Source organism: Anser anser (assembly GCF_964211835.1).
Source record: "Anser anser genome assembly, chromosome: 9".
Classification (NCBI taxonomy): Eukaryota; Metazoa; Chordata; class Aves; order Anseriformes; family Anatidae; genus Anser; species Anser anser.
The window spans coordinates 17,001,080-17,026,983 of NC_139729.1; the positions used below are offsets into that span (position 1 = coordinate 17,001,080).

A 25,904-nucleotide genomic window follows, 5' to 3' on the forward strand; every position below is an offset into this window, starting at 1 on the left:
ATGCGTGGTGCCCAGCGCAGCTCCCCGAGTGCTGCACAGCGAGAAGTTGCATCGCTAAAATGGAGTTTTTGGAAACAACCTTTAAGTATCACACAGGCGTCTTTGCCATCGGCAGCCACAGGTTTCTCTGGGATCTTGCTCACACCATGGTAAGAAAAGGATCCCTAAAGCACAACAAAGCACTGCAAACCAGAGAAACCCATTTGCTCCTTTTTGAACCGCAGGCTTAAGCGATTCACACCAACAGCTAATGCAAGCACCTAGGTGAGGAGGGAAGCTCCGAAATGCACTTTAGCGTGTAAGAGCATTCCTAATCCTCTGGGAGGGGTTGGGGACCAAAATACTCACAGCACAAGCAGAAAGAACTTCAAATCCCTCCAAGGGCTGGGAGAAAGCATCCTTCATCCTTCCCAGTGTGAAAGGGCCTGTCCTAGGGCAGTGGGCTGGGTGAAAATGGCTGTAAGAGGAAGGAGCCAGATGCTGGAGGGTGCCAGGAGCTTGTAAGAGGCTGGAGTTGGGGGTAGGTGCTTTTGCTGCTTGTCAGGAAACAGGGCTCCCCATTCTTTGGGACGTTATTTATTTATTTATTTATTGCCTTTATTTTTTTTTAAATGTTTAAGTTGTTCAGGTGCAGCAGTCGCGGCTCGTCACCCAGCCAACTCACCCCGGGGCGAGGCACAGGCCCAGGGGAAAACCCTGACCCTGATCTTGCCCAAGCAGCGAAGGAGCTAAATTAACATCACCTGGGTGATCCGAGTTCTGCCGCTTCCTAATTTGAGTGCTTGTCTTTGCCAAACAAGCGACTTGTATTTACAAATATGTTTTTGGCCCGTGATTTCTGTAATTAACACAAGCTGTACACTTCTGTAGTGCAGCACTGCCAATAGCAAAACGGCCCAAACCTCGCCCTGCAGGCCACCAGCAGCCTAGGTGCCACCAGGCCATTACCGACCTCCCTGCCAAGCGCCACCAGAAGCAGAGGGCTCCCAGGTTCCGGCTGGAAGGAGCAAGGCAGCAGCACGGCTCCCAGCACGGCTCCCAGGCCGGATCAGGCCCTGCAGGCCCCCATCTGCCGGCAGGGAGCCCAGAGCCCAGGGGTGCGGGGCGCTGCTGCTCTGCTCAGCTCCGGCCGCTAGAGAGAGCCCCGGCATCAGGCGTGCTGCTCCCACCCGCAGGTGGAAAAAAGATTAAAAAAAAAAAAAAACGCTGGAAAGAAAAAGAAAGTATTTTTTTGCCACCTTACTTTTTTTCTTTTTTCTTTTCCCCTTTTTTCTTTTCCTTTTTTTTTTTTCCCCCTACAAGATTGCTGTCTTTTATTTTTCTTATTACTCCGAGTTTGTTTTCATGCTTTTATTTTTGATCTGCTTTCAGTTTCCTAGGGAAGAGCTGGGCTTGGAGAAGGGGTAGGCAGAACTGACACGTAGTTCTCATGCTTCTTCTATGGGATATTCTGGGGGAAAGGTTTCTCACCAGAACGGACTGGATTGCATGCCATGGCTGACACCGAAGCTGAGTTCAGCCATGCAAGGAACGGATGAAGAAAACTGATAATATACCAGTAACTGGGGGCTTAAAGGCATCAAAACACCTCCATGGGAGCTAGGGGCCCATTTTCAAAGTGTTACCTGTGATGGAGTTTTATCCAAAAGTAACAGCAGTTTAGTTCGACCCATTATCTGAATATATTTGCCTTGCAGACAGGCCGGGTTGCGTGCTCCAGCCCCGAGCCACGCTCATGCAGCTGAACTGCTCTGGGGACTGATCCCAAAGCTGCCCAGAGCTGCATTTTGCACACGTTCAGGTCACAGGGCGATCAGAGCTAGCTTTGATCTTCACACTGCGTGCTGCGTGGTGCTCCCCTCCTTGCCCAGGTTCATACTGCCTTCGTGAGTATCCCAGTAACAATTACAGTGGTGATAATTTGTATTTAAATGACCTGTTGTTTTATTCCTGCAAGAACTCCCAATCCCCTCTTGGTGATTTTTTTAAAATTATTTTATTATTATTATTATTTTTAGGGTTACCAGCTCATTTTGAATATTTTCTGTTCAAAATTAAGGTAGGCTGGACTGGGTCACAGGGTTTGGTAGCCCAGATGGTGAAATCTTCCCTTGTTTCTGGGAATCTGGGGATTTGCTCTATCTGCACACTTGCTCTTCAGCAGATTGGAAGAATATTTAGGGAACACAAAGTGCTTCCAGCTGAGCAGCAAGCAACTTCCGAGTTGCAGTGAGTGGTCCTGGGGGTCTCACCAAGCAGCATGTCCTGATTTCCAGCAGACAACTTCTATCCAACCTGCCTGAGGACCACAGAGAAGGGCCATGGAGAAGAAAAGCCCCCCCCCCCCGCTGGACCTACCTGCTTCTGATGGGGCTGTTCCTGTTGCTCAGGACCTGTGAGGGTGCTGCTCTCTTCCCAGCTGGAAGTGCAGAGGACTGAGAACAGGAGGGCTCGGAGGTATCAGCCTCAGTCAGCTGTTTCAGTCCCCTTAGCCTACAGAGAATCAATTTGGCATTAACTTGCTGAATTAACTCCTGCCATCAGGAGAGCTGGGTTAGGATCCCAGAGGAGCAAGCACCAGGAGGACCTGGACTTCTCCTGCTGGAGGCAATTACAAATTACATTCCTGGAGCACTCTGTGGTGACAAGCACATGTACGGCCTTGCAATACGGAGTGCACTTTGGGTTTGTGCTCAGGCCAGGTGCTGGTGTGCTTCTGCACCAGTTCACCTGCTGCACGGGTCAGAAACCCTACTAGTGAGGCAGGCACATGCTCCTCTCCCTCGTAATTAGACAGTGGATATGTCAACCGTGTTTTAATAAAGATGGGGCAGCATCCAAATCTAAAACAGGCAGGGAAAAAAATATCCTGTGATGTGGCATTATGCTAGTAAGATGTAAATAGGAATCACGTGGTGGTGCTGGAGCCCCAGCACCAGCTAGGGGCTGTTTGTGTTTGCTTGGAGCAGGGTCTTGAAAGGCCATAAGTGAGTCACTAGAGTTGAGCTAGGAAGACAGTTTTGGGGAAAGGGCAGCCCAGGGGAGTGTTTAATAAGGCAAGAGCAGCATCAGGGGAAAGGAGACTATGTGAAAATTGAGGTGTCAGTGCTAGAGCAGCTGCCTGCCATCAGCAAAATGAACCAGGGGCATTTGGCACAGCCAGTGTGGCGTGGAAGAAGAGCATCAGGGAGTGTGCACAGGTGGGAGAGGGCAGCTGCAATCTGCACATCCTACCTTGCAGAGCAGGATGGAGCAGCCAGATTGGCAACTGGGCTGCTGGGTACCCAGCAATGCTGACTTCAAGCAGTCTCTGCTGGCTTACCTTTCTCACAGGTGGAAAATACCTGGGAAACTTGGATCCATCGCCAGCAGCATGATGGATCACCAGCCACATCCGTACAGTTTGAGCTGAGTGTGACTTGGAAACCCAGAGATCAGCAATTCCTCTGGTACAGCCAAAAATCTTTTAAAAGTCCCCAGGCACTCTTCAATGTTCCTTTTGTGGCTCCCACATACAATCCTCCATGCAGGCATTCACGCAGCAGGTGAGAGATGCTGCTCGGGGCTCCAGCTGGCCCCCTTCCCACCACAGCCCAGTGCAGCCTAACGCTTAAACAAGTGCCAAGGCTGGCATGAAAGGAGCCTTTCAAAGGAAACAGACCAACCCAGTAATTTCAGACAGGAGGCTAAAATAAATTGTAAGTTGGCAGAGCTCTTGGCACTTCTGAGTGCCCTGTATTTACAGGCTCTTCCTCCGCTAGCCATGTCCCAGTATTTTTAATTATCTGTTTTGTTGGTCTCTGCCTCTGCTCACTAGCAATACCTAAGGGACTCTGAGATGGAGGCGGTGGGAGGTAAAGAGGATGTAAAAGCAATTCAAAGCAGTCAGGCAGTGCTCTGATACAGGCCCTAAAATATCAAAATGAACTCAGCTGGAGTCAGAGCACTCATCCCTGCACAGACCTGAGCCCAAGCCCTTGGAGGGACAGCCTGGTGCACCCCGCACTGTGAAAGGGTGCTCTGCTCCCCCGTGCAGCAGCTATTCCTCGCAAGCAGAGGGGAACAAGTGAATAAACAAACATTTAAGAAAGGTTTTTGAGTTTGGGCTCAAGATTTGCAGTTAATGTTTAGCAGCCTGCCCTGTTCTTTCAGTGTTCTGCTGCAAACTGAATTCATGACTTGGAAGTGGCTTCATCAGCTCGTGTTCGAGTTGTGTGGTTGTATCCTCACCTGCTGCCTTTGAAGACATTAGCCACTCATAGGGCATTTGCCACGTTTTCTTATTGCCTTCCATCACACCACTGCAGGTCTAAGCTGTTAATGGGAAGTTTCAAGAAGGTATTTTGCAAACTAAAAGCCATGTTAACAGAAAGGGAAAAAAAAATATCTTACTTTTGCAAATAATTACACAGCTTTATTATTCAGTATCACAGTCTCAGGAAATGAAACAGTCCAGATCCTTTCCAAGACATTACACAGCCTTTTTCCATCTCTCTGGCCACAAAATAATCAAATTAAATACAAATCGTTGTTTTGCTACATCTATTAAATTGGAAGAACATAATTATTGGTAGAACCAGCTAAGCTCCAGGAGTTAAGGGTGGAATGAAGCACTGCCTTCCCCTTCTCTTGCATAACCCGCGGGAGGGCACATCCAACAGAAGGACACACTGAACAAGTCTCCAACTCACAGCAGAGAAAAAAAACCCAATTCAGTGTTCCCAGAAAAGCACACGGAGGGACAGAAGGATGCAGTCAATAACAAAATACAATGGTTTATTGAACAAAATGGGGCAAGGCAACGTTCCCTTTACATTCAATGAATTCAGGAGTATGAAGCAAAACATGCTATACACACACGGACATGATACTTTGGTTAAATGTCATTCAGAAGTTCTATGCCAAACCTGGTTAAATTAGAGTGAACAGTCAAAAATAAGAAAGAATAGGCTTGCATAGACAGATTATTGTCAGTGCATGATTTATATATTTAAGAATCAGCTGTTGCAACACAGGATACACTTGCAGCTCTGAGGAATTTAAACCGATCGACTAATCCATCTCATCGTATGGCTAACATTTAGATTCAACAGGCTGAAAGCTTACCCTGAAGAGCTAAACTAGACAACCGCAGTCTTTCTCTGAGGCAGTTAGCAATATTGCAGTACGCAGATGCAGCTGGAGACACACTGTGGAGTCTACTTAGAGTGAACACTGATACAGTGAAACTTGTTTGCTGTGAAATAGGAAATACTTGTTTGTGTGTGCCGTTGTCCTCTCCAGGACTCTCCTGTGAAGAGCATCAACTGCACAGCTTAAGCCTGGCCCTGTGCTACCCAAGAGGAGGCAGCAGCCGAGGATATTTCCAGCCCAGAGGCCGAGGGCAGTGCAGCTTCTCAACACAAGACCTGTGTAGTGCAGCCTGTCTGAGGCATGGCAGTCCAAGTGGCATGTGTGCAGCACAGCTCAACCCTCCACGACAGCCCTGCATGGCCAGAAGTGTGTTATGGCACATTTAAGAGTACAGATAACTGGAGTCTCTGTAGGTTTATGCCCGTCCTTCACAAGAAGAGACAAGCAGCCTGTGGTGTATGTTATGTGAGGGGCACTGCTGTGCCTCAGTGCTGTATCCCACACTCACCTCCCAAAGCAACCGCAAAACTAAGCACTGAGCAGAGGGAGAGAGTGGGGCAGAACCAGAACAGTCCCTCTGCTGGGGACGGATATAGGGCAACCTCAAAGTCTTCCCCAAACGGGAACTCCTGCTGCAGCAGCTGCCTCCCTGGGCATCACCGCCACAAACAGAACAGCAGAGAACTTGGTCGCCTGTCAGTCCCTGCTCTGAGCTGTGCTTTGTTTCCTACTGCACCTGAACACAGCCTTGCAGCATCAGTGCTGCCATGAGGAATAGCAGGAGCAGTCTGATCCGGCTGGCAGATGCCCAGGAGAATTACTTCTTGCAGAGAATATGAGTTTTATGGACTGGCTGCACTATATTACAGGAGTGTAAACTAAGTAGGGGAATCCTCACACTGTCTCCAAAGTGCTCCCCTTATATATAAATTAGCAATCCACAGTTAGTTTGCATACAGGTTAATATGAATTAAAATAAAAACCTTGATAATAAAAAATATATAATATACACATTGATCAATAAACTGAACGAATACCCTCTAATGTAACAGTGGCTGTAGTTTGGCACAAAATAAAAAACTCAAAGGTCTAGCACTGTAAAAAAAATCTTTTTTTCTTATGATTGTTATTAAACTTGATTCATATCCTGACAGGTGGGAGTGCAGAGATATAAAAATACTGTACATACAAGATCCCTTTTACAGAGTGAAGCAGACTGCAGCATTTGCAACTTCTACCCTTTCTCCCCACAAGGAGGAAATTCAATGATGAGACTTAATCTGTCCCCTAACAGCTGATATTTTCCCACCCCCATTAAGTTCAAAACCATGAAGTTCTTTAAAAAAAGATTAACCTGTTTCATCTATTCCCGTGACGACAACCGCTTCTCACTGCAGGAAGCTGTACAGTCCAAGTTTTAAGACAGTATTTCGTAGCAAGGTGACTCAGATCAGACTGTCGAAGACGTCGAGTATCCCTGCATGTAAGGCACGATCACTCGGGTTCGCCTCACCTCTCTTCTGCGGACCATTGTGCTTTGGACGGAGGCGAGGTGGCAGCGAGAGCTCTTGCTGGTGAGATGTGCCTGCTATGGAGATTAGGAAGTGCCAGGATTTCACGCTGATGGACTTTCCACGCGGTGCTTGTTGCTTTGTTAATGCACATGGCAAGAAAGGGATGCAAGAGCTGAGTGACCTGGGCAGGGGTTCCTGCAAGAGCTCTGACATGCTTATTACATCCAGAGCAAAACCACAGGCAGAGCTACTGAAACTCGGTAATTGAAGACACACACACACAAAAGTTGAACATTTCTCTGCCATGGATGGGAGATTTTGCTCTGGCTGTTCCTTTGTAAAAGAACGGCTTCAGTGATGCTGGTTTTGCATCTCCCTGACTCTCAGCAGAGCTGTGGCTGCTGAGCTCTAAGAAGAATTGGCTCCTTTTTCATCCCTGGTCTCAACTCTTGTTGACTTCAGTGGGGCCACGGGAGTGGCTACTAAACATGTAAAGTCCAGTTGCAACTTCTGCCTCAGGAACCCCGTGTCTGCACAAGGCCCACAAGGCATGTCAGATGAGCAATCGCTCTGTTTATCCCCCAGTTATTAAATGCTTTTCTCAGCTACCATTCTTAGCATTTCTCCCTGTAGACAGAGGTGCCAGCTCCCTTCTAGCAAATCCTCGAGGCCCTCCTATTTACAAGGGCTATAAAAAAATCAAACAGGAGAAGAAACACAAGGGACAGCAAATGAATAAAGGCAAGGAATAAGACTAGAAAGTTAAGTACTAAGGGAAGACAGAGCAAAGCAGCCCCAGAGCATTCAGCAGTCCCTGAAAGCACCCAAGTAGCAGACGCTCCTGGGTCCTTCCCTTGAGCTCCCTCTTCTTGGTGCCACAGCTGGACACCTCGGCTGGCCCGAGGAGGCCATTAAGGAGATCCTGCAGCTTCACAGAGCAGGCACTGGGGCATTCTTTGGACTTTACCCAGCTTCCAAACAAAATCAACCATGATTTTCTCTCATGACATTTCCACCCACTCCCACCGAAGTCAACAACCTGGATACTCCTAAGCATCTCTCCTGATTTAATAGGTTCTTCCTGTGTCAGCAGGCTCAGGGCCTTCATGACTTTCCTGAATAGAAGAAGACAGAAGTTACATCAGCCAACTGCAGTGCAAGTCAGCTACAGAAGCCCAGGGAGGGCTGAGTTCTTAGTTGGTAGTTTCCCCTTGCCTTGTGCAGAGGGTCACCAGTTTCCCATGGACAGTGAGTACAAAGCACAACTGCTTTCTTATTTGGTAGGATTTTTCCCCATCCTATTTTCCTAAGTGCCCCTGATGATACAAGCTGGGGTATTTGTAAAAGTATTAGTATGTAAAACCCCACCAGGCATCCAATTCACAAAAATATGCACACTCTAATGGCAAGGAGGGGGAAAAAATCCCACACACAAAAAAAAAAGGCATTCTCAACAGTAGAAATTTTGAGTGTTACATGAAATACAAAAATAAACTTTTATAAAGTAAAATCAATTCAAATGAGGTTGCCACATTAACCCAAGTTATCTAACAAAAAAAAATACGGTCTATGTTGTTGTTTTTTCCTGATCATTTAAAAACAACATTAACACTTCTGAATGGACAAAGATGGAAGAAAAAGAGGGCACAAGGCAAGGACAGTAAAATCTAGCCTCTGGCTGGAAAATTTCCTGAGAAGAAAGAGCAAACAAGCAAGAGCTTGTGACTCACTTAAAGACTCATGCAGGTAAGCAAGCCTATGGGCTGGAAGCAAGGGTACACAGCTAACAGGTTGCTGCTGATCCAGTCTATGTTGCAACGTTTTTGGCTGGTGCATGCCTGGAGCAGAGGCCTACCGGGGCTGTCTGGTACTTCACAGGGAGTGAGCTGGTGCCAACATCCCAGGGGGGTAAGAGATGAGTTGTTGAGCAAGGCAAGGCATGGGCTCGTGCTGTGGTATTAAATGTTCTCCTTGCAACTTATGTGAAAAATGAGTTGCCTCGTCTTCCTAGTGATTTGTCTCTGTAGCTCTCCTGACCAAGGACAAGAGCCAAGGTTAAAGCCTTTCAGCTGCCTTTGGGCTTGAATTGTGCATTAGTGCAAGAGCAGAGAGCCATGATCTCTTCCGACTTCCTATCGGTGCTCCACGCCAGCATTCACTCTCCACAAAGCTCCACAGAGCTGTCAGGCTCCTTTCCCAGGCAGCTGCACAGATCGGTGGTGAGGGCGAGCACAATCACAGCTCTGCCTGCCCTCCTCAGCAAAGCCAGCAGCAGGACTGGCAGCTGCCAGCAGCAGAGCATGGCAGGACAGGCTCTGTGCCGGGCTGTAAGGGAGCAGGGCTGCAGGGGCACCAAGAGCACTGCAGGAGGCTCTGCTGCCATGAGTGAGACTGCCAGGTGAATAACTAACCTGTACTGGCTGGGCAGACTCCAAGCCAGTGTCCAGCTACTCAGCTTTGCAGTTTAAAAATGCACTTGAAAAAAACATGGCAAAAAAAAAAAAAGGAAAAAAGGTTAGCAAGACAAAAGAATTGGAATGACAGAAGGCAAAGGGAAAAAGGCTACTTGTTACTGCAAGAGCAGAATGATTTTCAAAGAGTGGAGGGAAAACAAGCCATCAAAAGGGGAAAAATAAAGAAAAAACAGTGCATGGGCAGATCTATACAGAGAACTTAAACTTGAATACACTGCTGTACCCTGGAGAGCAATAGTTCTAACCTGACTGGAGCCTGCCTGGGGTGCTGGACGGAGCAGCGCAGAGAGGAAGCAGTTAGCAGAGACATTTTGCAGACTACTTGGCACTCTGTGTCTACCTCAAAGTTGCTTTTAACCATAGCTTTTGGATTCAGTGCTCTATGTCCATACGGCCCTCCCTCAATCCTATGTTTACAGGACACACTTGTGTTCTGACATAAGTTACTGTGCTCAAGTGCATCAGCAGCTGAGCTAGGAGTTACAGTAGCTCCTACTTGGCTTCAGTGAAATTCCTTAGCTTGTACCACCTGGAAGCTCAAAGCAGGTGACCACAGAGATGCCCTCAGGCATTGAAATATGTTTGCGTGATTATTCCCAATCCACAACTCCCAGCTTCATCAACTCCCTGGCATGCCTTAAAAGTCATGCACATAAGATCTAATTTCAGTTGAAATAGTTCTTCCTCTTAACTGTCCTACCCTATATCCTGGAGCTAAATGCGTGGTTACGCACCCTAACCAAATTGCTGGAAACCCTAGAAAGAAACACAGCACTTAAGAAGTTTTGTTCTAGAGGCAATTTCTTCCTCACCAGTCCCAGATTCTAGCTTTGGATGGCATACACTGTGAGGACACTCTCTCCTTCCTGCAAGCTACCATGACTGTCAGATTGGCTCAGCTCTCTTATCCAGCAGCAGAAGAAACACACATTCCCTTTAACAACTCTTTGCTCAGTCATCCTAATATGGAAAGAACTTGGACTTGAGATGTTCTGCTGCGTTGCCATAACCCAGCTCATATGTTGGATTTTTCTCCCTTTTGTATGTGCATTTCTATTCGTCCTATTTGTCAAAACTCCAGCCAAAGTTTAAAAATAAATGAAAGCCTCAAAGGAATATAAGAGGGAGCTGTTAAATCAGCTAGTTGCTTCACACAGCTCAGTGGCGGCTAGATTGTACTGCACTGCTTAAGTGATCACATATGAGTAGGAAATTGAAACGAACAAGTGTTCCTTATTAATACGATGACACTTAAAAAGGAGATCCTGGGAGTGGAAGGTGGACCCCCCATAGGGTAAGGAATTGAGAAAGTTGCCTGGCAATTCCAGTAATGTTTGCTACAGAAGAGTCAGTACCAAAGCGAAGGCTAGCACAGTTTACTGCTTCCTACGGGAACCTGGAAAGCAAAACAGAAAGGAGAAACAGTTTGTAAGGATAGGTCCTGGTAAAGAAAGTTCTACCTGCAGTCATCTTACTTGTACTGCCCTCTTGGATCTCTGTGTGTCAAAGGGGGAACTGTACACTACTCCAGCAAAGGGAAGGATAGATCCACAAGACACCCCTTTCTCGCAGGCTGTGAACGGCACCGCAGTCACATTTCACAGCCTTGCTAAGGAAAACGGAATAAACACCGGGCTTACAGGCTATATAAACTGCTATCAACTTTCCAGCTCTTTTGATGACTACAGAACACAAAAGCTTCCAAAACTTTAAATTTTGGCATGAAAACTGTCCACATTTAAGTTACAATCAGTGGAGTTGGAAGAAATCTGACTGAGTCTACCTCTGGCTGCACCTTTCTTCCCCAGAGCCTCTAAAGATAACTCAGACAAGTGGCACACAGATTTCAAGAACTGGGGGGAGGGTGATCCCACACTGCTCTGGTGCCAAATTATTTCAGGAAACAAGCCAACAAAGCAGTGCTGAGATGCTACAGGAATAAAACAAGCCTGTTCTCAGAACAAGCTTCTGTACAATCATCCCATGCGCATACCAGACAGGAGATACTCTGAGACTTTTTTGTCACATATTGGATCATTTGATATTAGTGAGTCACCTAAAACTCATCACATCATTGTCTTCATGTTATTTCTCCTTCACTTGCTGTCTGGATTCACAGTCATTCATCATTAAGAGATCACACAGGACAAGCAGAGAGCAGTTTGACAAACTCAAGGCAAACCAGTTCAGGTTTTCCCTCTCAGCCAGCAATGTGCTCAGCAAGTAGAACTCACTGAGTAGCATCACCTGCCTGTTGGGGCAGTAACATGCATTCCTCCATTATTAGCATTCCTCTTTCAAACACCCTTTCCTTCAGGCTGGCTACACAAGGAAAACAACCCACAACAACCCACATGTTAGGCCAGCTATGGACTTGTTCCTACCTTTAGGAGAGTGCTCAGGTTTGGAAAACTGACGTGAGGGGCTGGGCTGGCTTGTGTAATACCGAGCATGTTCAAAGTCATTGAGGAGAGGCTGTGACCTGACAAACACACGGTGGCAGAAAGGAAAAAAAATGTTAAGAATGTTGCAGGTGGGCACAGTGGGGACAACAGGATGGGACAGTAACAAAATTAAAAGGCACGAGAGTATGGCAAAAGGATCACCTCAGCTGCCTGGTGTGTCCCTGCCAGTTTAAAGCAAACTGGTTAGGGATTTCCACTTGCAGACCAGCTCCTCTGAGCACAGCCTGATACTGTTCATATGGTGAGAAATACCTAGCATTCACTACTTCCCATGGTCTGCTTTCATTTAATAATGGTTTCAATTTTTCAGGAAACAAAGAACTTCCATTATGAAATTTGATGCAAACCTCACTCAAAAGGAAAGAGAAACGTTTCAAAGTGTTTAATGCTTGCCTTGCTTTCACCCTAGAACATTTTAAAGAGATCTGTCTTCACCTGCACACCTTCATTGTTTTGTTTGCAAATTAGACAAAAGCTTCTAAGCTCATATCAGGATTGGAAATCAAAACCACCAGCGTCACTTACAGGATTCTGTCCCACACCAGGAGCATTAGGCCAGGGTACAAAGTGATTCAGAAGATGCACTGCATTACAGCACGTTCCCATCACTTCTGGGATGAGGCACCCCAAAGCACAACATGCACGCTGCAGTGGGGTGTCCACACACAGCAGCAGCAGTGTACAGGGCATAAATGGGGAGCAAGGACACAAGGGAACAGCTGTGCAAATGCAGCACGATTATTCCTTCCCGCCCAGAGATGACATTTGGTTTCACATCCCCAGAAGTTTTTTTTAACCCTCTTGGTGCTTCTCTGCCATTTTACAAATGTCACTGCACAGGCTCATCCATCCCTGTCAGCGCCAGGCAGGAAGACCAATATGGCCAGAAGCCACAAGCACAGCGAGTGACGCATGCCACCGAGCACCTCGTGAGCTCTGTGCCAGACGTCTCCTTTCAATGCTAAAACCTCTGCTCTCTACCAACCCCCTCGTGGGTCAGGCTGGTCGCCCCACGACTGCTCCCCAGGACTCAGCTTGCGTGCAGCTTCCTGAGTGCATCTCCCCAGTTTTACTAGCCACGCGTTCAGCTCACCTTAAAGACTTGTCACCTTTGTGTCGCTGGGTTTCAGGCCCTTCTTTTGACCTTGAGCGCGGCGACTCACTTGCATCATGCTGACGAGAAGAATAAAAAGCAGTTCAACTGGCTGTCTGCATGCCTTGCGAGACACCAGCCATCGTGTTGAGACTGCCTCAGCTCCACACAGCCCTTTTGTGCTCAGCTTTTGCACACTAACCACAGCCAGACACGTGCAAATGGCTGGATCAGGACTAACTGACGATAACTGAAACTCAGCCTTGCTGAGCCAAACTTAAGCTTTGCTCTAAATTCAGGTTCAGTGCTGGGGGACCCATCCCAAAGCTGAGGCCAAGTGCATACAGTCCATGTTAATGACTGCACGCAACATGGCTGAGCATGAGGGACCAGCTGCACAAAGCTGTGCTGCTGCAACTGCTCAAACATGGTAAGGAGTCTGAAAACATCAGCTACCTCCAGCTGGCCCCAAGATTAACAGAACAGCTCCTTTAGCACATTAGGAAGGCAGATTATGAAATCTGTTCCTTATCACCTTCCACAACAGCTAGCCAAGATTCTGCAGTATTACACTAAAACCTAACCTAGGCTTGATATACTCATTACTTCATAATAAAATTGGCTCAGCTGTGCTGTCCCTGTACCTGTGGTGAACAAACAGAACCAACTACTGCTTTTACTGTTACAGCAAGGACTTCGGCAGAGAAAAAGTCCTGCAGCAGGAGGGCTGACAGTGCTTCAGGGAGGCCACGAGGTGCTGTGACATCCACCACCAGCCTCCAAGGCCACAATCTAAGGCATATCTTACTTGAGACTGAGTCTAAAGAGTATCTAACCAAGGACAGGGCTCCAAAAGCTTAGGAAGCAGCTGAGTAACAGGCAGCAAGACCCTTTGCATGCAAGGGTCTGTACCATTCCTCTTGGTCTCATCACACACCCTGGCCTCCCTCTGAAACAATGTTACAGGATTTCATCTGGGAGACCTCCTGAAGCTTGACATACCTTCCAGTCTTGATCATGCCTCCTCCTTTCAAAGGAAGACTTTTCTCTCTCCTTCCCTTTCTTGAAAGCCTTTTTTTCCTCAGCCATCAAGAGACGGGCAATTTCCTGAAAGGGAAAATACAGACAGCATGTCAGAGGTTGTACTGCTCTTCTCGGTTTGAGCTGTTTAAAATCTCTCCTATGGACAGCTGCTAAGTCAGATGGGTGCAAAGCCAGGATTCTACCTGAGACTGTGATCAGTGACCAAATGACAGAGCAGAAGCAAGACTGACTACATGCTGCATGCCCAGAGGACCCCCATTTGCCTGGTTTGTTTGCAGAGCCTTTCAGCCCTGTGTTTCTTTTCCTTCAGTATTGGGTTCATCTTGCAGCATCTCTGATAGTCTCCTACAGGGTTCAGTTACAAGAGATGCTCTTCTACAGCCATGAAGAGGAATTCCTCTGTCAAGGCTGCAACACGCAACATAGCACCCCGTTAAACTAACCTGAACATAAACATGAAAACCAGCCAGAAACACCCCACTTGAGGCCTGAAATTCCCCTACAAGGGGAAAAATGAGCAACTAGAGGGTCAGAGAAGACAAGTAGGGCTTAGTTTCCATAAATAAAATACTACAAACATTTAGCTTCCTACTCACCTCGTCCTGAGCCACTTGAGCTGCCTTCTGATCTGCCTGGTCGGCCTGAAAAGAAAAAAGAAAAAAAAAAAAGAGACAAAACAGTAAAACCTCTAAAATTATTAAGAGGCATCAACCGACTGGGCAAGGCAAGCATCCACACAAATACACTACCATCCTCTCCAAATATATTAAATTAACTCAATATTTACCTAATAATCATAACCCAGTAACAAAGTGGCATTTCAGCTGAGTTTTGTCCCCACCTATCTGGGAAGCCACACCACAATACATTGCCCACTCCACTGCCCTTTCTCCCACCCCCAGCCCAAGACAGGCTCTGGCCTGTTTCACTTCTCAGCTCACCAACCATACTGCCCAAAGGCCATCTTCACCTGCCTGCAAGTATTCATTTAACATCACCCTGCTTCTGCCATTTAGTTTTCGGGTATGTAATTTAGGAAAAAAAGGCTCTGCTGGCTCAACACCAGCCTTTACTGCATGTGCAGTTACAGGAGACAGAGCATCACAATGCACAGCAACAAGGCCCTTGGTCTTAAAAGTCACAGATACATTTTAGCGGTTTGCAAATTCAAGTTGTCACTACTGAGTACCTTAATTTTTTCAAGATGACTAATGCATCCCCTCTACTCACCAGGAGCTCTTCCTCTTGCAGTTTCCGAGCAATCTCTGCATCAGACAATTCCTGTTCCCTTAGGGGTTTATCATAAGTGGCTTGCCTCATCCCCCTCAACTTAGTTCCTACAGAATTGGGAGAGAGAACAATCAGCTCACCCATTTCCCAAATGCTTCAGAAAGGAAATCCCCACCATCTCCTCAGCCTCCTGCAGAGCCCCCACTCGAGGGGACCACAGACCACTAGGGCGTACTTGCCAGGCAGACATTTTGAGAGTACTTTTCGCTAAGGTGCAGCACACACCTTAGAATAAGTTTTTTCTATACATATAGTTACACCATGTCTTACAAGGCAAATGCAACTGTTCGCTAGAAGAGCCATGCCTCTTGCTTCAGCTTTCAGTGACACAGCGATACTAGCAAAGGAATCAAATCGTAGATTTTTCACACACCATTGATTCAGACAGGGGAGAGCAGCCTAATGTGCTACAAGCACAGCAGAGTCCTTAAACACACCTCTGGAGCAGCGTGGGCTGCAGGAGATGTCTGGGACAGATGCACAATGTTTCTGACAATTTCATGCTTTGGCCTGACCCACGAATTTTACAATTCGTAGTGAGAAAACAGACACGTAAACAGTTTTGGAGTTCACACAAGGTTCAGTTCTTGCTTTGAGTACAGAGGGTTTTTTTGTTTTGATTTTTTTCTGAAGTGTTTATTTAAAGGTAAACCACCTACAAGTGATTTAAATGTTGCATTTTGAGAGTCTCTCCGTGGTCTATTTGCAATAGGCCAAAGGAGTCCCCCTGTATCCCCGTTATAAAATGTGTGATCTCATTTCCATACAATGAATGCTTTCTCCTTCCATCTGCAGCCTGAACTGTATTGTTCAGCAATCTCAGATATCTAAACGAGCTCTCTGCTTTATGTCTGAGGTACACAAACACTCCAGCTGTCTGTCTGTGTCTCTCCCATCCCAAACTCAGAAAATAAGCTTCACTCAAAACCTTCATGCTTCCTGCACTTTGTTTGCACACTGATTATAAATACATTACAGCTCAGTGGGCCACATATCAGTTTACTTCTGATCAGATAAGACCAAGGAAAAAAAGAGTTTTTAGAGGTCAATAGGTTACCTTCTGTGCATCTATCAAACTACGATCGTACTCCATCAGATATCCCAAATGCTTCAAACTGCAGGCCAGAGACCTCACGCATTAACCCCAAATCAAAACGTGGAATAGGAACACACTGGCTCTTCAGGTATTAAATGTGGTATATGGGGTATTTTTGCTTTTTTGCTTTGATTAAATTTAAGTCAACAGATCCAATGACTTTAAGCAAGTAACACCCCTCTTACACATGACCTTAGCATAAAAAAAAAAAAACAACAAAACTTTTGGCACTTCTGACAGTTACAATTAAGTGTACAGCCTGGCCTTGCCAGAACAGTTTGATTGATCCAAGCTGTGAAAAGCTGCAATCTCAAGCCAGCACAGAAATTCCACTGAAAAGCATCAGCTTGGTCAGGGTTATATTATTCAGACTGCTTCCAAGGCCACTGTAAGCACAGTTCTACCCCACTGGAACAGCTTCACTGACAGACTTTCATACACCGTTGCCCCCATGAAGAGCAAAACTGCATTTCCAGGAATTGTTCACTGAACAGCCATGACTGAGCTTGCTTTATACACAGACTGCTACCAGTCTTCGTTTGTTCAGAAAGCAACAGCAAACATTACTCGCACATCACTTCTGCCCGCACTCAGGGGAGCACAAAGCCCGCCCCGATTCCCCCAGGAAGAGGATGTGAGCTTTTGGCTGTCCTGACTCCACGTGAGGGTGATCAGAGACTGAGTCACTCCGTCCCATGCTGTATCAGGGCACATCACAACTTACTGACTATATGAAGGCCCGATTAACACCCTCCACTTCCCCAAAGAAAACTTTTGCATGAAGACGACAAAGAACAATTCTCCTGGCATCTCTGAACACAGACATGCATCGTCTTCCTCACCTTATCCACATAAGGACCAGCTGGATGCCCTAAAGCAGGAGTTTCCCACCCTGTGGCAGGCACAGTGAAAGCGGGAGTTCAGAGACTTGGATCTAACAGACAGGTCATCCCATGAGACAGGCTCACTCCCATGCAGGTTTTAAAATCAGAAAGATGTATCTGGATTTCAAAAGCCAGCAGCCCTCAAGTATTATTGAACAAAAACTACACAAGTACATGTTTCCTAGAAAAGTTCATTTCTAGGGAATTTGTCAAGAACACCTTAAAATATATCACAATTGGACACTTGTGAGCTTTGTCTAAAATCGTTTACATTTTCAACATTTTTTTTCAATAGGAATTGGATGGACGTTGCTGGCTTGTTAGTATTAAGCAAACTTTCCTCATTTACAGCCTTGCATCCCAAATCAAATCCCATTTCTGCGAGAGAAAAACCACAGCACAAATTATATCAGTGAAAATATAAGGGAATTTTTACACAGGATACCGAGGGCACCGTTTCCAACAATACCTTCTTACTCCTTCTCTTTGATGCCAGGGGACACGTCAGGAAATAAACAGTGAGAGTCTTAGCGGATGAGAAGAATCTCATTAAACAAGGGAGAAACCCAAGCAGGATTCACCATGTACACATTGCAGACTGATATTGGAGGTTAAAAGTCTTCAGAAGAAGCACCACCGATTTCAGACAGCAGGACGGGGCAAGCAAAGGTGCGTCCCCACACGTACGTACACCTTCCCCATCACCTGGTTACCTGAGTCTCTCTGGGAGTCTCCAACCTCTCCCCGGCTCACAGAGTGTGGGGAGGGGGAAGGTTTCCTGTGTCCTGCGCTTTTGCAGTCTCTCTCCTCACCCCTCCTATGATCTTCTTGGAATTCGGAGTCACGGAGCTTCCCGTCGTGCTCTGTCCTGTGCGAAGAGCGGCCCCAAAGGCGGGATTTACGGTTTTCAGGGCGTGCCAGCTGGCTGCCGCCCCGACGCCAGGTCTCCTGCTCAGCCTCCAGCTCCACGTCAAGAAGAGGAAGACGCTTTTCTCTGTCTTGCCTTGCTGGCTTTCTGCTGCATCGTGCCTGGTCTGCGAGTCCATGCTCTGACTCCAGGTCAAGGCTGAGAGGTCTCTGAGCCTTCTCCCTGCCGGCTGCCCTCCTCTCCTGCAGCTCCCAGCTGCTGCTGTGCTTATGGGCACCACAATCAGCCTCTCTTTCCAGGTCGAGGCTGGGAGGTCTCCCAGACCCACCTTGGCTGGCTGATTTCTGCCTCTGTCGATGGCCATCAGTGGCCTCGCTTGGTTGAGGAGATCTGTGATGATCCTCCGAAGGGACACGCCTGTGTTTGGAGGCGCCGTCAGACAGAGGTGAGTGTGCTTTTTGGCGCTCTCTCCGCCGGTGCGCGTGCCTATCATCACCACGTGCCCTGGGAGACTCAGAAACCTGCTCCCCAGGATCACCCCGGAGGTGCTCTGAGCAACAGGGGGGACAAACAAGGAGGTGGTTAGTGACACGGGGGTTAGCGGCTGCTCAACGAGGCCAGAATTACAGCACGCAGACGAAAGAAGCCTGAGGCAAGGGAAAGGTGGAAATGCAGGTAAAGCACAGTGGGGCTACAAAGAAAATAACAGGGATATAACACTTGTAGGATGCAACAGGAGACAGAGAGAAGCGGCAGCCTGGCCGGCACCAGGGCAGCACAGGAGGCAAAGGGGTTGAAGCAGAAAGCACGGCTACAGCCCCAAAGTCTGTCCAAGCACCTCCTAAGGCAAGGGCAAGCCACTGTGAAGATTAAGGACTTTTACTGATGCCATTAGGGATGGAAAAACAGAGAGCAGAGCAACTCGCCTCCTGGCAATCTGTCACTGCTGCAGGATATTGGACTCCTGATGAGAAAAGGGCTTACGAGGGAAAGCACAAAACAGAGGCAAGGCCAGGAGGCCCCGAGCAGAGGGCCGTGTTGGAGCCTGGTTTATGAGCACCCACGCCTTGCCCTGGCTTCACCACAGGGTAATTCCCCAGAAATAACAGCCTTAACTGAACAGGGGGAAAGACCCACTTTTTGTGAGTAAGAAGAGAGAGGGGTGGGACAGCATTTTTTTTATTATTATTTTAAAAAAGACATGATGGATAGCTGCAGTATCCATACACTTTCCACCACATCTCTTGAAGACTCAGGAGTTTCGGGGCCTGCACTTACTGCTTCAACAGAAGTTTAGACTGTCTGCAGAAAGGGCTACAGAAACTTAAGGGCAGGATAAGATTTCACAAAAGTCAAGCTCCTGACCTCAGCAGTGTTGCTGGAAAAGCCGCTTACTCAGCGGCTTAGTAGGGTTGTTTCCTCTGTGCTTTTCAGAAAACATGTGGAAATTTGCTTTGCTTTAGTTTCAGTAACAAAACCTCCACAACTATGAGGATGCAGAAGGCTTCCTGTATACAACCTGCTAATTAATTTAATCTCAATCAACTTATTTGATAAGAAAAATTATTGCACTGAGTGAACTGTTATCTCTACAGCAGCTTTTCAAAGTGCAGAAGAAATTTCCTTGAAGCAGAGGCTGATTACAAACAGAATCATACAAAAATCAGGATAAGACTTCCCTTCTCCATTGCTAAGAGTTTTTATAGCATCTTAAAATATTTACTATATTTCACTGCACCTGAGCTGCATTCTGTTTTCATAAATAGCTCTGCCTTCCCTACAATCATCCAAGTTTCAGAAGTAAGAAAACAAAAAAAAATGCCACCCAAAAACTGAATGTTCCCTTCAAGTCATACTGTTCAAAAAAAAAAAAAAAAAAGCTTTTCTGAGCCAGCAAAAATAGAGCCTACTGAAAACCTATCTTGAAAACAAATGGGTTTTGTTTGTGTGACTTATCCGGAATAGATATATTTTTAAGAATCCAAGAACTGTAAGAGTAACCACAGCAGTTCCTGTTAACTGGCAGGTTTTTCTGTTCAGTTTTAGATTGTGAGCATGATTTACGGAATTGTTATATCCAATAAAACAATTTCAGAGACTTACTGAACAACATACACCAGAACCCAAAAGCAAGAGTCAGGATTAATTATTTATTTTTTTAAATAATATTAGCAAGGGTCTAAAAATTAGCTCAATTTTGTCATTTACAAAAAGCTCAATATACACGTCAGCATGGAGAGGAGATCATGAAAGAGCAAAGCATGGCTGCATTGGGAAAAGATCGATGCAGGAAACACAATCATGCTAGACAGCCCAAGCAGGACATCTGTTTTTGGGGTATCTCAGGGCAATTAACTCCTCAGCAGGCACTGGTTCCTGCAGCACCTTTTGCAGAGCCCAAGTAAACACTCCTTAGGTCCTGGTGTTACTCTCTCAAGCAGCAAGTGACTAAGCGAATACAGAAATGTTTTTCATGGCACAGACACGTCTGGGAGGAACTCAGCTTTCTTTCACGTTTATTTTTCCACTCTTTAAAAAGCTCGGTTTGCTCTCAAGTAATAACTCTAATCCACACTCCTCCTGGATGTGGATAAATTTTTATTCAGTCAAGACAGACTAAAACCCAAACAAAGCAAAAGCTTTTCTTTTGAGTATAAGATCACAAGTAACAAGGACAACATAAAAGAATGCTGAAGTCTAATCAAATGGTGCCCCAGTATTTATGAGGTTTCAGATCAATGTACTAGATGGTCCAGACATCAAAATCCACTTCAGTTCTTCCATTCTATTTTATTTTTTTTTTATTATTTTTTTTTTTTTTAGGAACAAGGATCAAGAACAGCACTACTATAAATGGTCATGCAAAAAGTGCCTTCCACCTCACCTCCAAAACTACAGATTACAGCACGAAGAAAAGTTAGACCCACAAGATATCCTGCTTTTCAAATCCATAACAGAAAAAGTTCAGAGAATCATAGACTTCTGTCAGCTGCTTTCTGTTATAAAAAAAATCCATCCTGTCATACCATCTCTGCCTGGCAACACTTTTACCTATACTGCATTTTTTCAGAGACGTAACCCATTTAATTCTGAAAAATTAAAGCATGTGTTGGCCATAGAACTCTCAGATCAAAGTCTTTTCCAGCTCTGCACACATACCAGAACTTGGGGCCATGAAGTTTCCACCTAGTTACGGTTTTGCACTCTGTGCTGTGCATTTTCTTGGCCTTCCTTGAACTTGTTCCCAATTGGAACTAAAATACTTGATGTCTGAGTTCAAATAAAGACATTTAAAATTGCCAGTAGTATGGATGTTAAAGCGAGAAATAAGAGGTTTGATCTTCATCTTCACAATCTGTTAATCAAAATCAGCCTGTCTCTGCCCCACCACATACATTTTGAAGCAAGAACACAAGAACCACCACCAGTGCACAGCAAAGCAATCCCCACATTACTCCATAATTAAACACACCCCGATTCTCTGCTCCCAATTTAAAGAAAGTCTGTATCTGATCGTAAAAGATGCCGAAAAGAAAGCAGTGCAGTGCTGTGGGTCATATCTTCTTCACGAAATACAGTCCCAGAGGATAACTGCAGCAAAGACATTCTGTGGATATGACCTTGTTATTCAGTAAGTCATTCAAAGAAGTTGTGCTAATTTTAGGGATTGGATACATACCTGCAAGAGGTTATTTTTGAAAGGTTGTTCCATGAACCAGCATTTATTCCTTAATGCACGTACCAGTGTCAGCATCACAGATGAGCACACACATTCAAAGAGAAACAGTTCCAAGTGCGGAGTTGTGTCTGCATTTCTCCCCTACGCACTTGCAGCATTACGTAGAAATAACTGTGACTTACCAGTACCCTCAGCTGCTGTATTTTCCCACAAGTAGTTCCTGACTCTAGAATGAAGTTAGATCCTGGCTTTGGAAATTTATGGAATGCTACAGTACTGAATGCAAGTAATGGAAATCTCCCTAACTAAGTTGCTAGATCACCAGGTTCACCTATAATACCACGATCTTGACACTTTATGAAGGAAGAACTTACCTCCATTTTCTGAATAATAGCTATCTTCATACACTTCGTGTCCCTGGGATCCTGGGTAGTGCTTCTTGCGCTTTTTTTCTTCCTGCAGTTCTTTCTGTTGTAGGAGACGGGCAATGTCCTACGGAGATTGAAGAAAAGAGTCATTACCTTCCCCTAAAAAACATCTTCAGATGCTTTTATTAAAATACAACTATAAAAATCCTCAGTTTTGTTTTTCAGACACGTAAGTGACAAGATTACTCTTGAATTCAAACCATGTGCTAGAAGGGCTTCCACCTTCGTGGCTGACATAAACGGCTATCTCAGCAATCAGCACACAACCTCCTCCAGGCCCACCACTGAACTTACAAAGAACTTGCAGGTTCCTCATCTATCTGCATCCAAGCCTGCAAAGCCCTAATGACCGAAGAGGGACAGGAGGAATTTCTTGGGCAAACTCAGGCTTCCAGCAGCATTTTGGTTGTTAGATAAGAGCACAACACGCTCACACAAGCGGTGTGCTGGACCTCCCTCCTCAACTCCACCAGCCAAGGAAAAATACCCAGGCAAAGACTCTCTCTAGCTGAAGGCACTTCTGACTGAAAGGACTTCCTAAACCAGCCTGTGAACTCACTTCAAACCAGGTGTAATTTACAGGGACTGTTGGATGCCAAGTAGGGAGATGCATCACTTTGACAGAGGCTGAACGAAAAGAAAAATCGAATGGGACGTTAGGAAGAGAGGAGCTACAGACACCACAGGAGTGCTGTGGGAACTGTAGGCCGTTTATCTCCTGTCACGGTTTTGGTAGACATGCCATCAAAGAGAACAGCACTCCATTTTCTTAATTGATTTTCTTTCAGGATGACTAATAGTTCAACAAGGCCTAGCAATAGTAAACAGCTCTCTGGGGGCTTGCTCGCTTGGGGCCCAGAAGCTTGCGAGTCAGAGGAGCCAATCTGAAGCTAAGAAGAGAAGCTGGAAGATTCTACCAGCAGGTCAAGCTCACCCTAGGCCAGTATTCATTTAAGCCTCCCTAGGCCTCAGGGCCTTTACAGAGCTGTTCATGGAGAACATACGCTGCAGGCAGGAGAGGCATCAGTGAAATACAAAGTCAGAAAAAACTTCCAAAAACAAAGCCAGCACTGGAGGACAGTAGATGGGTGTTCAAATACAAGCTATTATTTCAGGATTCAGATCAGATTTGTACAGTAAACAGCTTTGTCAAGGACCTTGGGACACCACAGGCTCTTTACCAAAAAATTTCCTTCCCTCGGCACGGTTAAACTCTACCAAGTAGAGCAAGTCTATAAATACATGGGCTTAAGCACATTATCTCCAGGATTGAGACAGTTCAGGACTTGCAAATCCGCATAAGCCATTTCTGACAAACTGAACCTGTAACCAGGTAGACTGAGCACTTTATTTAAAAGCCCTGCACATCTGGCTGGATCTGCCCGAACGCTGCCCAGTGGTGGCATAGCACTGCTGGCCACTCCTGGTATCAGTTACCGCATACGCTGGACAAATACCACACGCTCGCGTGTGACAAATACACGATGAATTCGGCACACATCCAGCATCAGTACAATTCAGCACGTCCTGCAGGGTGTGTGTACTGATGCCATGTTGAGGGTCACAGGAGCTGCTCTGATGGGGTCCCTGCTCTGCTACCTGACAAACCCTTGGGCACTGCACAGCCCCACTCACATTGCTCAGGCCCTGCATCAGTACAGGAGCCCCCTCAGAAGAAATAACACTGGTGAGGGTCCTGGAAGGACAGCAGGATCAACTCCAGCTCTCCAGAAGTCCCGCTGTAAAGGCAGTGACAGGCAGCACTGCTGCACCTTGGTACTCAGCTGCAGCCTAACCCAGCACACGTGTGTTTCAGCCACACTTCAAAACTTCCCACTTACCAGCGGGAAGAGAAAGAATATTTATGGCTTCTCCTCATCATCGAGACATATTCATTTGAAGATTGCTCCTGACATCAAAAGAGGATCACCATGCTGGTTTGACAGGTTGCAGGGACCTGCTGTCAGATTGCTGACATCCCAAAAGCTCTCTGCTTAAAGCTGTGTGATTGCAATACCAGAGCCAGCACGAGCAGTATTGCATCCCCTTTGCTTTCCCCAGAAAAATAACATAGATGGTTACATTTACAAATCCTTTAGCCAGTGTTCCTCCTACTAGCATTACCACAAGAACCTCTGAAGACCTCCTGGCCAGCCTTTCAGTACTTGTTCGGACATAATGGTACAAGAATAAAATGAGGTCTTGAACAAGCAAACTTATGCATCTGTCACTTACAGACTAATTCTTATTTCAGGTTCTTCCAAGAAACAGCCTTGCGTTCAAGTTCTTCCTATAGACGAAATGTCACTAGATGCCTCTTCAGCATCATGAGACTACCTAGACTTCTTGGGGACCTATCTGTAATCAAATACAGGGCCACACTCCAGGCTCAAACAGTCACAGATAGGACTAGAATGTGTCTCCCAAAACCCCAATCTGGTACACAATGAAGTGATCAACAAGCAAAATCCTTTGAAGGCCATGGACAGACCACACTGACCACACTCAGTCAAGAGCAGCAGGGTAATATTCTGTGATCACAAAAAGAATCTGCTAGCAATTAACTGCAACAGGGTGTTCAGGCTGTAAAAATTAATCTGAAGATGAAGAAAGGTAAGGGAGAAGCCAGAAATAGACAGCTGGGCTAAAGATCCTACTCAAGTCTTTTCACCAAACACCAAAGCAATTCTGACCCAGGATTCTTACAGAAGTAGTACCTGTCTTCTTGCATTTGAGAAGGAATATCTCAGACTGTATAAACAACTACTTCCCAACACCACAGCAATGAACGCTTCAACAATACCTACTACTACTCGCCTTCTTTGTTAGCAAGGCAACTGCCATCAACAACCCTTGATCATGAAAACCATGGCTGTATCTTATCCCCATAACAGGGCTGCCTGAAAGCTCTGTGCAAGTGTAGATCTGTGAGGACCAGGACTAACACCATGCAAGCCAGCTCCTGTGGCTACTGACTGAGAAATGCCTGTCCCAAAATAACTGCCACGAATAGCCCTGTCACCTTTGCAGCTTTAAAGGTTACCTCATCTTTTTCCTCCTGTCTGCGTCGCTGCTCGGCTTCAAATACCAGCTTCACTTGGATTTCCTGAGCGATCTCAGAGTCCTGTCGTTCTCTAAAATAGAAGGAAACAAGGATTATAAGTAGCTAAAGTCAGACATCAGTCAGCCTGGAAAGAGAGATAAAAGCTGAAAGAAGCCATCCGATTTACTACTTAGCAATAGTGCAGAATAAATGAATCCTCGCCAGGAACGAAGTCTCCCTCTACTTATGCTGGACAAATTTAGAAAATAGGTCCCAAGACACTCACAATCAAAGTAAAAGCAAGAAAAAACAGATTCATAGGCAAGATGCTAAGAAAGGAGATAGGAACAGTAAGACAAAGCAGGCCAAGGCAGTGCACACTCATCTTTGCAAACAGCAGTCTAATACTGCTGCGGAGTATTTGTGGTGCATAAGGAGGGGTTTCAGGGTAAGGTTAACACAGATATTTCTAGGAAGTGTTTTTGATGTGAAAGCCAAGAAAGAGAAAGTGCAGAAATGCTTATACCAAATGCAGTATGTAGGCCAAGCGGAGGCTGGAGGTGGCAGTTCAGTAATGAATGAGAAATGCCACCGAGGTGGGACGAGATACAAGAGCAGAGGCAGTGTCAAGAGGCAAAAGAGCAATATGCATCAAAACAAGGGGTGGGAGGCAATCGTCACAGCACCACTGCGGATGCAGGTGTAGCACAAGATTGCATTAACCAGGGACAGAGAAACGTAACAGAGTAATTGAGACATGAAATCAGAGTTTCATCTGTGTGGATAGACCAGGAAGAACATATTTCTGGAGTGTCATACAGAAAGCATCTGCAAGAATTGTTCAATATTCAGCTGCATGCTCTGATGCCCAGCAAACAGGCTGGAACGATGGC

At 46.0% G+C, this 25,904-nt stretch overlaps 1 protein-coding gene and 1 long non-coding RNA gene across 3 annotated transcripts in view; one reads left to right on the forward strand and one right to left on the reverse strand.

Moving 5' to 3' along the window:
• The first annotated feature begins 354 nt into the window (after positions 1-354).
• LOC310903837 lies at positions 355-2,340 on the forward strand. Its single transcript, XR_014587853.1, has 3 exons — positions 355-1,886; positions 2,019-2,059; positions 2,165-2,340. It is a non-coding gene; the product is annotated as an uncharacterized lncRNA (long non-coding RNA).
• A 2,052-nt stretch (positions 2,341-4,392) lies between these two features.
• The window catches only part of CCDC50 (coiled-coil domain containing 50), a 42,358-nt gene continuing 20,846 nt past the window's right edge, over positions 4,393-25,904 (reverse strand). The window contains exons 4-12 of one of the 2 annotated variants that reach the window (XM_083847779.1): positions 25,012-25,102; positions 21,915-22,032; positions 17,707-18,411; positions 14,954-15,060; positions 14,320-14,364; positions 13,682-13,786; positions 12,680-12,759; positions 11,506-11,603; positions 4,393-10,517 (exon numbers count right to left, since the gene is read on the reverse strand). In XM_083847779.1, the coding sequence (XP_083703905.1) occupies positions 10,498-10,517; positions 11,506-11,603; positions 12,680-12,759; positions 13,682-13,786; positions 14,320-14,364; positions 14,954-15,060; positions 17,707-18,411; positions 21,915-22,032; positions 25,012-25,102 (1,369 nt within the window). In that variant the 3' untranslated portion in view covers positions 4,393-10,497. The remainder of the gene's footprint in view (positions 10,518-11,505; positions 11,604-12,679; positions 12,760-13,681; positions 13,787-14,319; positions 14,365-14,953; positions 15,061-17,706; positions 18,412-21,914; positions 22,033-25,011; positions 25,103-25,904) is intronic. The other variant, XM_083847780.1, reaches the window with a different exon arrangement.